Raw genomic sequence first — 12723 nt, 5'->3', positions numbered from 1 at the left:
CATACTTGGTGCACAATAAATGTTAGCTGAGCAATTGGAAGAATTAGCTTGCTCTGAAGTTAGGAGGGACCCCCATGTTCCAGCCTTCTATTCAAGCCTGTCCTTGGGAGTAGGGGACAGAACTCGGGTGGCACTGACATGGAGTATTTTGCTTTTGTTTTGGGAGGTTTCTTTTTATTTCTGTTTTGAGGTTCTATTAAATGATATCCTTTTGGTTTTAGGACATTATTCATTGGTTCAACAAATATATCCATTTTGCTAGGTACTGTTGTTGTAGGCTCTGAGGATATAATGGTAAAGAAAGCAGATAAAGTTCTTGCCTTTTTTTTTTGGTGTTATGATCTCGTTTATGTAAAATTACAACATATGTGTCTGTATCTTATAGTTAGATATGTAAATTTAGTTTTAAAATTCTACACGTTTACATGTGTCTATGGAATGGGCTTTGAATTATGGGTTAAAGTTATGATAAATTGAGACTTTCTATTTTTTCTTTCTTTTTTTTTAAAAACTTTTATTTTTTTCAGATGTACGTCATATTTCGAATTCTGTGTACATCATGTTCACCACCCGAACACTAATTATAGAGCATCCCCTCACATGTGAGCCTAATCACCCCTATTGCCCTGCCCCCCCCTTTCCCCAATGGTAACCACCAGTCCAATCTCCAATGCTAGGTGTCTTTTGTTCTTGCCTTTTTGAGTTTATATTCTGTGACATCAAAAACTAAACAAGACAAACAAAAAAGCTTTTCCTAAAAATGACTGGCCCAATCTCTCAAGATTGTGTGTGTTCATAATCATGTTCTCCTGAAGGCTCTAGGCTTACACATGACAGTCATATTCTCTTGGGAAACGTACATCCTGTTGCTCAGAATTCCTCATGATAAACGTTTTTACTTCCATCACATTTCAGCTTCCAGGTCTGCAGTAGACTTGCCAAATAGTTCTTGTTATTATTTTCTTTTCTTCAGCTATTTTATTTTAAGGAGTTTGCTAGCCAGAGTGGAAGAAAACCTATTTCGTTTACTTGTCCTCAAACAGGATCATTCTTAGAAGGGCCATGGTCTTTCTGAAGCCCATTGTATGGAGCAGGCTAAGTTCCCCATGATTTGAAGAAATGTTTTTTTTATTGACAGATAATTGACATATAACATTATATTAGTTTCAGGTGTATAACACAATGGTTTGATATTTGTATATATTGCGAAATGATCACCTCAAGAAGTCTAGTTAACATCTGTCACTATACATAGTTACAAAATTTTTTTTCTTATGATGAGGACTTTCAAGATTAGCAACTTTCAAATATCTAATACAGTATTATTAACTACAGTCACCAGACTGTATATTACATCCTCATGACTTATTTTATAACTGGAAGTTTGTACCTTTTGACCCCCTTCACCCATTTTGCCCACCCCCTACCCCCTGCCTCTGGCAACCAGCCATCTATTCTTTGTATCTGTGAGCTTGGTGTTTTTTGTTTGTTTCTATTTTAGATTCCACGTGTAAGTGAGATCATATGGTATTTGTCTTTTTCTGTTTGACTTATTTCACTTAGCTTGATGCCGTCAAAGTCCATTCATGTTGTCGCAAATGGCAAAATTTCCTTCTTTTATATGGCTGAATAATAGTCCATTGTATAGATATGCCACATTTTCTTTATCCATTCATCCATCAGAGGACACTTAGGTTGTCTTCATATCTTGCCTTTTGTAAGTAATGCTGCCATGAACACGAAGGTGCAGATATCTTTTCCAGTTAGTGTTTTTGTTTTCTTCAGATAAATACCCAGAAGTAGAATAGCTGGATCATATGGTAATTCTAGTTTTAATTTTTTGAGGAACCTCCATACTCTTTTCCATAGTGGCTGCACTAATTTACATTCCCACCAACAGTCCAGAAGGGTTTCCTTTTCTCCATACCCTCACCAGCGCTTATTATTTCTTGTGTTTTTGAAGATGGCAATTCTGACAGGTGTGAGGGGATATCTCATTGTGGTTTTGATTTGCATTTCCCTGATGATGAATGATATTGCGCATCTTTTCATGTACCTGTTGGCCATCTGTGTGTCTTCTTTGGAAAAATGTCTGTTCAGATCTTCTGCCCATTTTTTAATTGGATTGTTTTTTTGCTATTGAATTCTATGAGTTATTTATATATTTTGGATATTATCCCCAAAGCAGATATATGATTTTGCATTTTCTCCTGTTCAGTAGGTTGCCTTTTAATTTTGTTGATGATTTCCTTTGCTGTGCAGAAGCTTTTTAGTTTGATATAAAAGAATTTTTTTTTTCCTGAGGAAGATTAGCTCTGAGCTAACTGCTGCCAATCCTCCTCTTTTTTTTGCTGAGGAAGACTGGCCCTGAGCTAACATCCATGCCCATCTTCCTTTACTTTATATGTGGGATGCCTACCACAGCCTGGTGTGCCAAGAGGTGCCATGTCTGCATCCGGGATCCAAACCGGCGAACCCCAGGCTGCCAAAGCGGAACATGTGAACTTAACCGCTGTGTCACCAGGCCAGCCCCTAAAAGAATTTTTTTTTCCTTATTTCATTTCATTTTATTATAAGCCTGTCCCTATGTTCCAGAAATGGATGGCTATTTAATATACAACCCAAAGCACTCCTGAAATTGATCTTAATATTCAAAAGTATCCCATTTCTTTCTCAGTGTGTTAAATCAAGAGAAGAAAATGTTAAAAAAAAAAAATCAGCGGGCTTCTTTCATCACAGGAAAAGCGTCTTTACTGAACAACAGGAAACGAGTTGTGAAGCATCTGACCAAATACCCAAAGCAGCAGATGAGCTTCCTGTCAGAGAAAGATGACTCCCGAGGGAATATAAATAGATACCTCTCAAAGTGTCTGTATTTCACATGAGGGTGAAAAGCTCTTTTTTCCTCTCCCCTCCTACACTCTTTACACTACTTTTTCGTTCCTTTAAGGGGAGAAATAAATGCAGTAAAGCCATGAGATCTTATTAATGCAGATTCTACTAGTGTGTGGTTTATATTTAGGTAAGTGCTAAAATTCTTTTTTTATACTTAGCAAATCCCTTTGTCAAAGATACAGACCAAATTTGGGCAGGACTAATTCAGTAAGGAGGCGGAGAAATAGCTATTTCAGTTTTCGGTTGGATTCTTACATTAGTGATAGGTGTAGACTGACAGAAGGCTAAGGAGATTTGACAAGTTGGGTGTGAGAGTGCCCAGCAGCTGGCGTGGGCTGAGCAGTGGCTTCTCGAGGCGTGTTGAAATTCGCAAGGGCTGGGACGGAGGCGCGAGGTGCCCGCGCGTGTGGAGACTGTGCAGGGCAGGCAGCATCCTGCCCCTCTGCCCCACTGCTCTGCTTTTGTCCGAGCGTGGGCACTCACCGTCTCCCCCGCGCTGTTGCCTGCAGCCGTGCTGTCGCTCCTGAGTCTGTTGATGCTTGTGCTTTCTCCCCGTACAGCCTTCCCATGCTGCCGGGTGACTTTCTAATAAGCTGGACAGACTTTTCATGCTTTGGCAGTATTCAGTTTGGAATCCCCTAGGCTCAGCACATAGCAGGTAATTAATACGTTTGTTGAATTGAGTAAATGAGCTTTGGAAATGATAGGCATTTAATGGAAAGGATCTATGGCCCTGTTTTAAAAGGGTGTGGAAAAAATTCTTATGTAAAAGAATTTGGTGTTTTTAAAAAATTATCCTAAATAGTCCTGATTTTTAAACAGAAGTAATAATTGAGAAATTCTAAATAAAAAAAGTCAGGATTAATATTTCATGAAGTTTTGTCTCTTGGTAAAGGCAGTTCAGGTGGTGCCAAGAAATGCAAACAGCAAAAATGCACTGCTTTGCTGTCTAACAAAGGGGCGCCTTGTTTGAGAGGGAAGATTCGATGTGGGGCCGAGTGAGCCCATGGGTGAATGCTGTGACCCGAGACACATCGTGGCTAGGCTCTGTCTACCCAGAAGGTAGAGCAGGAAGATTGTTTCATTCTTCAGTATGTTTGCTAACACTACTGCTATTAGAAGTGAAGGTCTGGCAACTCAGAGGCCTCTTAGTTTCTCCCTGGAATTTACTCCTGAGAAACAGAAGACCAGGAATCTAGTCCTAACTTTTATTTTCATAAAATACTTTATTGAACATCTTTCCATTTACCTGGGTCAAATCATTTAGCCTCATAGAACATTTATTTCCCTTGGTCTATGCCAGTTCTTATTTAGTTAAAAGTAAATAAAACTTATTAGAATAGTACTTATCAGAACAATGACCCTAGAACAGGATGGTTAGACTTGTGCAGTGAGCCCCTCATGCAGGGCTGTGCATTGCCTTCTCTCTTCCATCTGTCTCAGTTGCCAGATCGTTATATCAAGGCATCACAAGCATTTGCCCACACTTGGTGCCTTTGCAGTCTAGTTTATGAGGTTCATTTTAATGAAAAGTATTAAAAATGAGGTGGAGAAATTATTTAATTGCTTTGAGGCCCCTTTTCTTTTTTTTCTTGTTTTTTTGGTGGGGAAGATTGGCTCTGGGCTAACATCTGTTGCCAATCTTCCTCTTTTTGCTTGAGGAAGAGTGGCCCTGAACTAACATCTGTGCCAGTCTTCCTCTATTTTGTATGTGGGATGTCACCACAGCATGGTTTGATGAGTACGTCCACACCTGGGGTCTGAACCCGTGAACCCCGGGCTGCTGAAGTGGAGCACATGAACTTAACAAACACTACGCCACTGAGCTGGCCCCGAGGCCCCTTTTTTCATTGCTTTATGGTCACTTCTCTGTGGGCCAGTGGGCCAGTGTTTATTTTAGTGGTTGTTTTATAGATGGCAATTTAAACTGTTGGAACAAAGTGGGCTCCTAATTGATAGAGTTTAACTTTTCTTCCTTTTGTTGAATGGATTTCACTGTAGTATATTTTGGTGTTAAGTATACATATGGCTTCAGTGGTCACTATGGACAATTTTGTTAAAACACTTCATGATAGATTAAAAATTGTAGCCTTTTGAGCTTTAAAATATGAGCTAAGATGTTCATTTATTTCATATATATGTACTATATGTAATATACAGCTAAAATTCTCTTGACATTTGTAAGGAGGAGAGGTGACTTCTTGCAAGGGCTAGTGATTAAGGAAAGGCTTAATTAAGGAGAGGGGATTTGAGCTAGGTCTGGAAAGATGAGAATAACCTAATCATGTAGAGATGGGAAGAAAAAGTATGTCATGTGGAGAAAAGAGGTTGAGCAAAGGCAAAGGAGTATAAAGCTCAGAGAGTGTTTGTGGTGAACTTTGTTTCCAGTGTATGCTGGAGGAACCTTCTGAAGGTCGTCGCGCACTGCCTGCCTCCATCAGTTCAAGAAGTGGTAGTATAACATATTTGAAAAGGGAGTTGAGTGAGAGAGGGAGTGGATTATGGCTCCTAATAACTTCTGGATAAGGAGTTTGGACTTTAGACTATTCTGTAGGCAATGTGGAACTACTGAAAGCAACATAAATTTTTGGTTTAGGAAGAATATCGTGTAAAAGTTGAAGTGGGAAAATGTGGTTGGACATTGGATCACCATTTCAGGAGATTTTTCAATTCTGTGAAGACACATACTAGGGTACCTCACTATCAATAAAAATGGTGGAGGGGAGGGATATAAGTCATAGCAGAAGCAGAGTAGACAAGCTCTGATTTTATTTGTTGTGTCATGTTGGGAAGTACACCTCATTCCTTTGAGCCTGTTTTCTCACCTATTTATGTCAGCTGAATGAATTCTTAGATCCTTTGACATTTGAAATTTTATATTCTATGATCCTCGAGGTTTTTTTACTCCAGCTTAGAGAAATAATGAAAAGCATTATAAAATCTAAAGGAAACATTTCCCACTGTGGACTAAGTACTTCTCTAACTACTTTAAGCTATTTTGGTATGTTAAAGAAAGAAAAACAGTGTTTTGGATTGTTCACTTTTTTTCCTTTCATTGCATATTAACAATGAATTTATAGCTTCAAAGTACCAAGAAACTAAAGTTCCCTGAATGATTAAGGGAGAGAAAACTGTTAAAAGCCTAAAAAAAGTGTAAAATATGAAAACTGTTTTAAAAAAAGTGTAAACAAATGTCATATAGAATACCTTCCAGTTCATTTTGTGAAGCTAATTACCTTAATACCAAAACCAGACAAAGATAATACAAGACAACTACAGACCAATATTGCTTATGAATATAGATGCAAAAATACCAGAAAGCTGTATCTGGGAACATATAAAAAGGATTATACACCATGACCAAATGTGATTTATTCTGGGAATGCAAGGCTGGTTCAGTATATAAAAATCAATTAACGTAGTACTCTCACACTAGAATAAAAGATAAAACCCGCATGAGTATCTCAATCCACAAAGCAAAAGCATTGGACAAAATTTGATGCCCTTTTATGATAAAAACACTCAACAAACCTAGAAGTAGAAGATATCTTCCTCATTTTGGTATAGGGCGTTTGTGAAAAAGCCACAGCTAACATCATACTTAACGATGAAAGACTGAAATCTTTCCCCTAAGATTAGGAACAAAACGAGGATGTCTGCTCTTACCATTTCTGTTCATCGTTGTACTGGGGATTCTAGCCAGGGCAATTAGGCAAAAAAATAAGATAAAATAAAAGGCATCCAGATAGGAAAGAAGAAAGTAAAATTATCTCTGTTTTCAGATGACATGATCTTGTATATAGGAAATCCTAAAGAATCCACAAAAAAGCTTTAGAACTAAGAAGTTCTGGAAGGTTACAGGATGTAAGTTCAATATTCAGTAACCAATTGTATTTCTATATGCTAGCAATGAATAATCTGAAAATGAAATTATAAAGCAATTCTACTTTTAATAGTATCAAAAAGAATGCCACAACTAGAAGGACCTGCAACTAAGATATACGACTATGTACAGGGGGGTTTGAGGAGATAAAGCAGAAAAAAAAAAAAAGAATAAAATACTTGGCATAAATTTAACAAAAATAATGCAAAACTTGTACATTTAAAACTATAAAAGTGTTTAAAGAAATTAAAATTAAATAAATGGAAACACAGCCTATGATCATGGATCAAAAGATGTAATAGTAATACTGTCACAGTGCTGGCACTCTGCAAGTTCACCCGAGTTCCTATCAGAATTTCAGCCGTCTGACAAGCTGACCCTAAAATTCACGTGGGAAACGCAAGGGGCCCAGAGCAGCCAAAACAGCTTGGAGAAGGAAGAACAGAGTAGAAGGACGCACACCTCCTGAGGTACTTTCTGCAAAGCTGCAGTAATCTAGACAGTTTTATACCGGCAACAAGATAGGCTTCTAGCTCAATGGAATAGACTTGGAAGTCCAGAGATAAGCCTTTACATTTATGGTCAGTTGATTTTCTACAGTGGTATCAAGACAGTTCAGTGGGGGAAAAGAATAGTTTTTTCAAGAAATAGTGCTGGTTCAACTGGATATGCACATGCAAAAGAATGAAGTTGGATATCTGCTTCACACCATATACAAAGGTTAACTCAAAATCGATCAAAGGTCTAAATGTAATAGCTAACACTGTAAAACTCTTAGAAGAAAATGTAGGAATAAATCTTTGTGACCTTGGATTAGACAATAATTTGTTACATATCACACCAAAAGCACAAGCACCAAAAGAAAAAAAATCGATAAGGTGGATTGTCTCAAAATTAAAAACGTTAGTGCTTTGAAAGACACCATCAACTAAGGGAAAATACAACCCACAGAACAGGAGAAAATATTTGCAGAGTATATATCTGATAAAGAACTTCTGTCCAGAATATATAATGTACTCTTGTAACTCAATAATACAAAAGACAAGTAAACCAATTATAAAATGGGCAAAGGATCTGAATAGATATGTCTTTAAACAAGATATATAAATGGCCAATAAGTACATGACAAGATGCTCAGTATCGTTAGTCACTAGGGAAATGCAAATCAAAACCACAGTGAGATATCATTTCACACCCACCAGGATGGCTATAATAAAAAGGATGGGCAGTAATGGAACTCTTAGACATTGCTAGTAGAAATGTAAAATGGTGCAGTTGCTTTGGAAAACTGGCAGTTTCTCTAAACATTAAATGTAGGATTACTATATGACCTAGAAATTCCACTCATAGGTGTATACTCAGGAGAATTGAAAATAAATGTAGACGTGAAGACTTGTATACAAATGTTCATTATTTATAATTGCCAAAAAGTGGAAACAACACAAATGTCCATCAACTGATGAATGGAGAATGATGAAGAAACTGTAGTATATGTATACAATGGTTTATTATCTGGCAATAAAAAGGAATGAAATTCTGATACATGCTGCAATGTGGATAAACCTTGAAAGTATTGTGCTAAGTGAAAAAAGACAGACACAGAATGGCACGTATTGTCTGATTCCGTTTATATGACAGAAAGTCTCTTGGCAGTTACCAGGGGCTGGGGAGACAGGGTAATGGACAGTGACAGCTAATGCATACAGGGTTTTTTTTGTGAGGGAGGTGATGAAAATGTTCTGGAAATTTAGATAGTGGTAATGGTTGCACAAAACCACTGAATCTTAAGGGGAAAAATTTTTAAAGTTTTATTGCATTCTTTACTGAAAAATTAAAAATGTCAATATGCCATTCTAGGAAGAGGGATCTTTATTGTTTTTAACTGTCTTCCTTTTCAAAACCAGGATTTGAAAAGTTGCTTCCTCTTCAGATTTCAGCAAGCCACATCCTCTTAGTTCTGTCTCGTGAAGGTATTTTAAATAAGGCCATCACACAGAAGTGCTTCTTGAATTCCATCAATACTTGATTCAAATTTAATTTTAGAAATATACTTCAAATTATTTTAAAAATGAAATATGAAGCAGTATGTACTCTCAGATGTATTACTGTTTATCAAATTTTGCACACTGTGGGATGCTATGGCTTAACTCATGCTTCCAAGTTACCTTATTTTCTACATGCGCAGAATCAAGTCTTTCATATCGTTTCCATGTATATACTCAGACATTTGTCAAATATGTCACTAAACAGGAAGGTTGGAGCTCGCAGTGCTTTAAAAACAGCAACAACAATGACAATAACAACAAATGTCTTCTTTCATAAAGTTGTCAAAGTGAGTACTCTACATTTCTGGTGTAGAGTAGGATTTTCCTGATGGAAAGTAACCAAGACCAAGTTCACAAGGAAATTGGCTGCTGGAGCTGAGATGACTGTAACTCTTATCCCTAAACCCCCAAATTAAATTTTTGTTCAGCAGAACGTCTTCATTATTTTCTCTCACTGCCGTTTTAATAAGAAAATGTTGTAAATTTGATCCCAAATAGTAAGTATATACTAATTATTGTTTTCAGTGCTTAATTTTTTGGGATTCTGCATATGATACCATTTAAATTTTTTTGCAGTTGAGATCCTGGAAATTTTTCTCAACACGTTAAATTTCCTGTTCCATTTTGACTTCACTCTCATTCTCCAGGGATGTCCTGAAAGCATTTTTTTTCCCCACAGAAATCTAGCTATAAAGGGTAGGCTTCTGGCTGAAAAAATATTTACTGACTTTAAATAGATTGTGTCTTTTTTCTGAGGCTCCGTCTCAGAGTTTGCACTGCACAGATATTGTTGGCTGAACCATAGGCTATTTCTTGTTCTGCCCAATATAAATATTTTAGTTGCTGCTTCGTGAGTAGTATTTGGGAAGTGATATGTGTCCTTATTTTAATCTCTTTTTGCATATGCAGCAACTGAGTTGCACGTACAGGACTTTATCAGAAGCCAGGTTAAATATGGCGTGTGTCATTAGATTGCCTCCTTCTGTGCCAAAATGTTTGTGATTACATTCATGTAAGCTAAGTGGAAGGGACCACTCACGGTTATGTGTGGCAGGGTGGTGGTGGGGGGGAAGCAAACAGTGAAAGAATCAAATAAAGATTATTGAGTGCCTAACATGTGTGGATATTTATTAATACACATTGGAACCTATTGTTCAAAACAAGTCATTGTGTACATTCTGTTCTATTCATAGGTGATCATGGAGGAAGCACTTTACTCCCACCACATGTCACAAATGAATTTCCAGAATATGGGACCATGGAGGAAAGTGGAGAAAGCCTAAGAGCTTCTCTCAAGTTTGATGCAGAGTCTCTGCCATGTTGCCCACAAGGGCAGCAGGGGGTCCAGCTTCTTGCCGGCCACCACTCTGGGCTTGACAGTGTTACGGAAGGACCAAAAGATGTTGGAGAGCCCCCCTCTCAAAGTCATCTCAAGGAACAAAGTTTACAACCCATTGACTCTTTGATTTCAGCTCTGAAAGCCACAGAAGCCAGAATAGCTTTAGGAACATTACAGGCTACAAAGGTACTAGACAAAGATGCTGTTTCTAGTTTGTCAGTTCAGCAGGTGGAAAAAGAGGTGGACACTGACAGTCAGAAAGTACAGAGAGCCAACAAACTGTTCTCTGCTGGCCAAGAAAAATCACCAGATAGACCTTTCTCAGCTGAAGTTATGACTGAGGACAGTTTGTGTTTGAGCATCCAGAAGGATCTGACGGTACTGTTAACTGGAGAAACTCAGGCAGAGCTTCCCCAGATAACCACTGGGAGAAGAGGGGCTCTCCACGTGCAGAAGCCAGCTTGTCCAGTCTCCGCTGTGGGGAGCCCAGCAGCAACCCACGACTCTGTGGGCAGTGTTGGTGTTTTGAGAGAGAGAAGGTCTGATCTGGGGCGAGAGCACCCAGGGGGCTGTGATCGAGGCGGCTCTGCGGGACGCCCAGGCCGGGTCAAACATGTGGGATTTCAGGGGGTGGAAATATTGTGGACAGGAGGGGAGAAAGGAGAGACATGGCATCCTGTGGATTATGAGACATCATTGGAAAGGACCACCTCTCTTGAAAGCAAAGAGTTTTCCAAAGTGCCAGACCATCTCGTCTCATCTGCTCGTTTATGTAATTCAGTTGGTTTAACTGAGAATGTTTGGGATGGAACCTGGAGAGCACCTTCAGAGAGGCCTGGCGCCAGCTCAGGGACATTTTCCCCTGCCCCTCTTGTTGAGAGTGGAGAGGATGAAGTCTTCCTAAAGGAAAACAAAGAACATCTTGAGAAGAAGCCTGAACTGGAGAGAGACCAGGAAAGGTGAGCTCCCATAGTAGTGCTGCTGTCTTTGACGCCTGGTGCAGATTATAGGAAACCCTTATCCTGTGCTTGGCTGTGAGAACTCAGCTCACAATATCCTGGATCCTTGTTATCATAGACTGGAAGAGAAGGTACTGTAAGCTAGGTTCCTTCCAAGTTTCTAAGATCCTAAAGTGAGCTTGTAATGAAGCTGTCCTTTAGGCATAGACCAGGGAAGCAGAGTTATGGAGAGCCTGTGAACACTAAACTTTGTGAATCCATTTCTGACATTTTGTTATATTTGACAGGTTTCAAGTTTTCCAATATTGAGGTAACTAAAACACCCCACAGTTATCCTTAATAATGTGAAGGGGTTTGGACTCCTTTGACATATCCTGTAGTCATCACATTCTGTCTTAGGCTTGTTTTCTGGGTGCAATACCACTGCCTACATCCCTCCTACCTACATGTTTGAGCACAGAGGTTCTGGGTTTGGGCTGACCCAACTTTCTAGGTTTAGAAAGGAGGTCAGGAGGCCAGAACTAGATTATAATTCACTCGTTCCATGGCATTCACATGAGAATCCCTTCTCACATGTAGTGTATGTTTTGTTTATAGCCCCGATAAGTAAACTTGGCATCATACGGTATTTCTTGGTCTTGCCATACATTTCTGACATCCGTACCAGCTTAGAGCCTGGATAAATGGAAGACATGTGTTTTACTTTTTCACTTCCTTTGCTTGTAGTTTGACCATATAGTGCTGCTTTTGGCAAAATCATTTGTGGTGTACTATTATTTTGAATTTGTACTGTCTTTTCTCCCGTCAGTCCTCATGACACCACAAGTTATAGTTTATATGGGAGAACATCTGTGTCAAGGCTGAAGGGTTTTATTGGTTTGTTTGGTGTAAGGAAATGCGTTTTCCTCTACAGTTAATTAACAAATCAGCTGAGCATGCTGCTCCTTTAGGATGGCTGGCAGGACTCCTCCTCTCCACTCCCACTCCCTGCCCCCAACTCATAAAATCTCCAGACTTCCCTCAAAAGCAGCGTCGATATGTGGCACATGGCTCAGTAATTATATTCTCTCTGGAATAAGCACTTTGGCTTTTGTGCAGATTATTAATTTATTCCTCGTCTCCTCCCTCCCACCTTCCCTCCTTTCCTTCCACAAATGAGTTTTGATTGTCTGTTATGTCCTTAACACCGCTAGATGCTGGGCATAAAGGAATGTTCAGAGTAGGTATGGCCTCTGGTCACTGTCCCCATGCACTTTACTGCTGAAGATAACCACTGAACATTTAAACACATTAATAATTATAGGATCACAACTTGTACTGGGTTTTGTGAAGGGAAAGAAGAGAGACATACTAGAAAAAATAATTTGAATGCAGGAGAGAAGCTAATTCACTTGATGGCTTGGGGAAGGCCTTTCTGTGGAAATGATAATTAGGCGGAGACTTGAGGAATGAATATGAGTTAGCCAGGTGGAGAATGGGAAGGAAGAATATTCCAGAAGAGGGAACAATGCGCACAGGAGGCCTGTGCCTCCTGTGGATTGCCTGCCTCCATGTGCTTCCTGGAGCTGTGCAAAGCAAAGACCTTAGGGTAAGTTTAAAGAT

The 12723-nt window shown here is 39.0% G+C and overlaps 1 protein-coding gene across 24 annotated transcripts in view; it reads left to right on the top strand.

Moving 5' to 3' along the window:
• PSD3 (pleckstrin and Sec7 domain containing 3) overlaps positions 1 to 12723 on the top strand; it is a 655493-nt gene that overhangs the window by 316110 nt on the left and 326660 nt on the right. For 21 of the 24 annotated variants that reach the window (XR_011498768.1, XR_011498769.1, XM_070499774.1 and 18 more), the window contains one exon: positions 10017 to 11121. Coding sequence is in view for 22 of the 24 variants with exons in the window: in XM_044751008.2 (XP_044606943.2) it covers positions 10017 to 11121 (1105 nt within the window). In the remaining 2 variants the exon portion in view is untranslated. Of the gene's footprint in view, positions 1 to 2870; positions 3023 to 3455; positions 3554 to 10016; positions 11122 to 12723 lie in introns of those variants that run through there. The other 3 variants (XM_070499760.1, XM_070499772.1, XM_070499771.1) reach the window with 3 other exon arrangements.

This window comes from Equus asinus, chromosome 27 (genome assembly GCF_041296235.1).
Source record: "Equus asinus isolate D_3611 breed Donkey chromosome 27, EquAss-T2T_v2, whole genome shotgun sequence".
Taxonomy (NCBI): Eukaryota; Metazoa; Chordata; class Mammalia; order Perissodactyla; family Equidae; genus Equus; species Equus asinus.
This window is presented reverse-complemented; position numbering and strand designations above follow the sequence as displayed.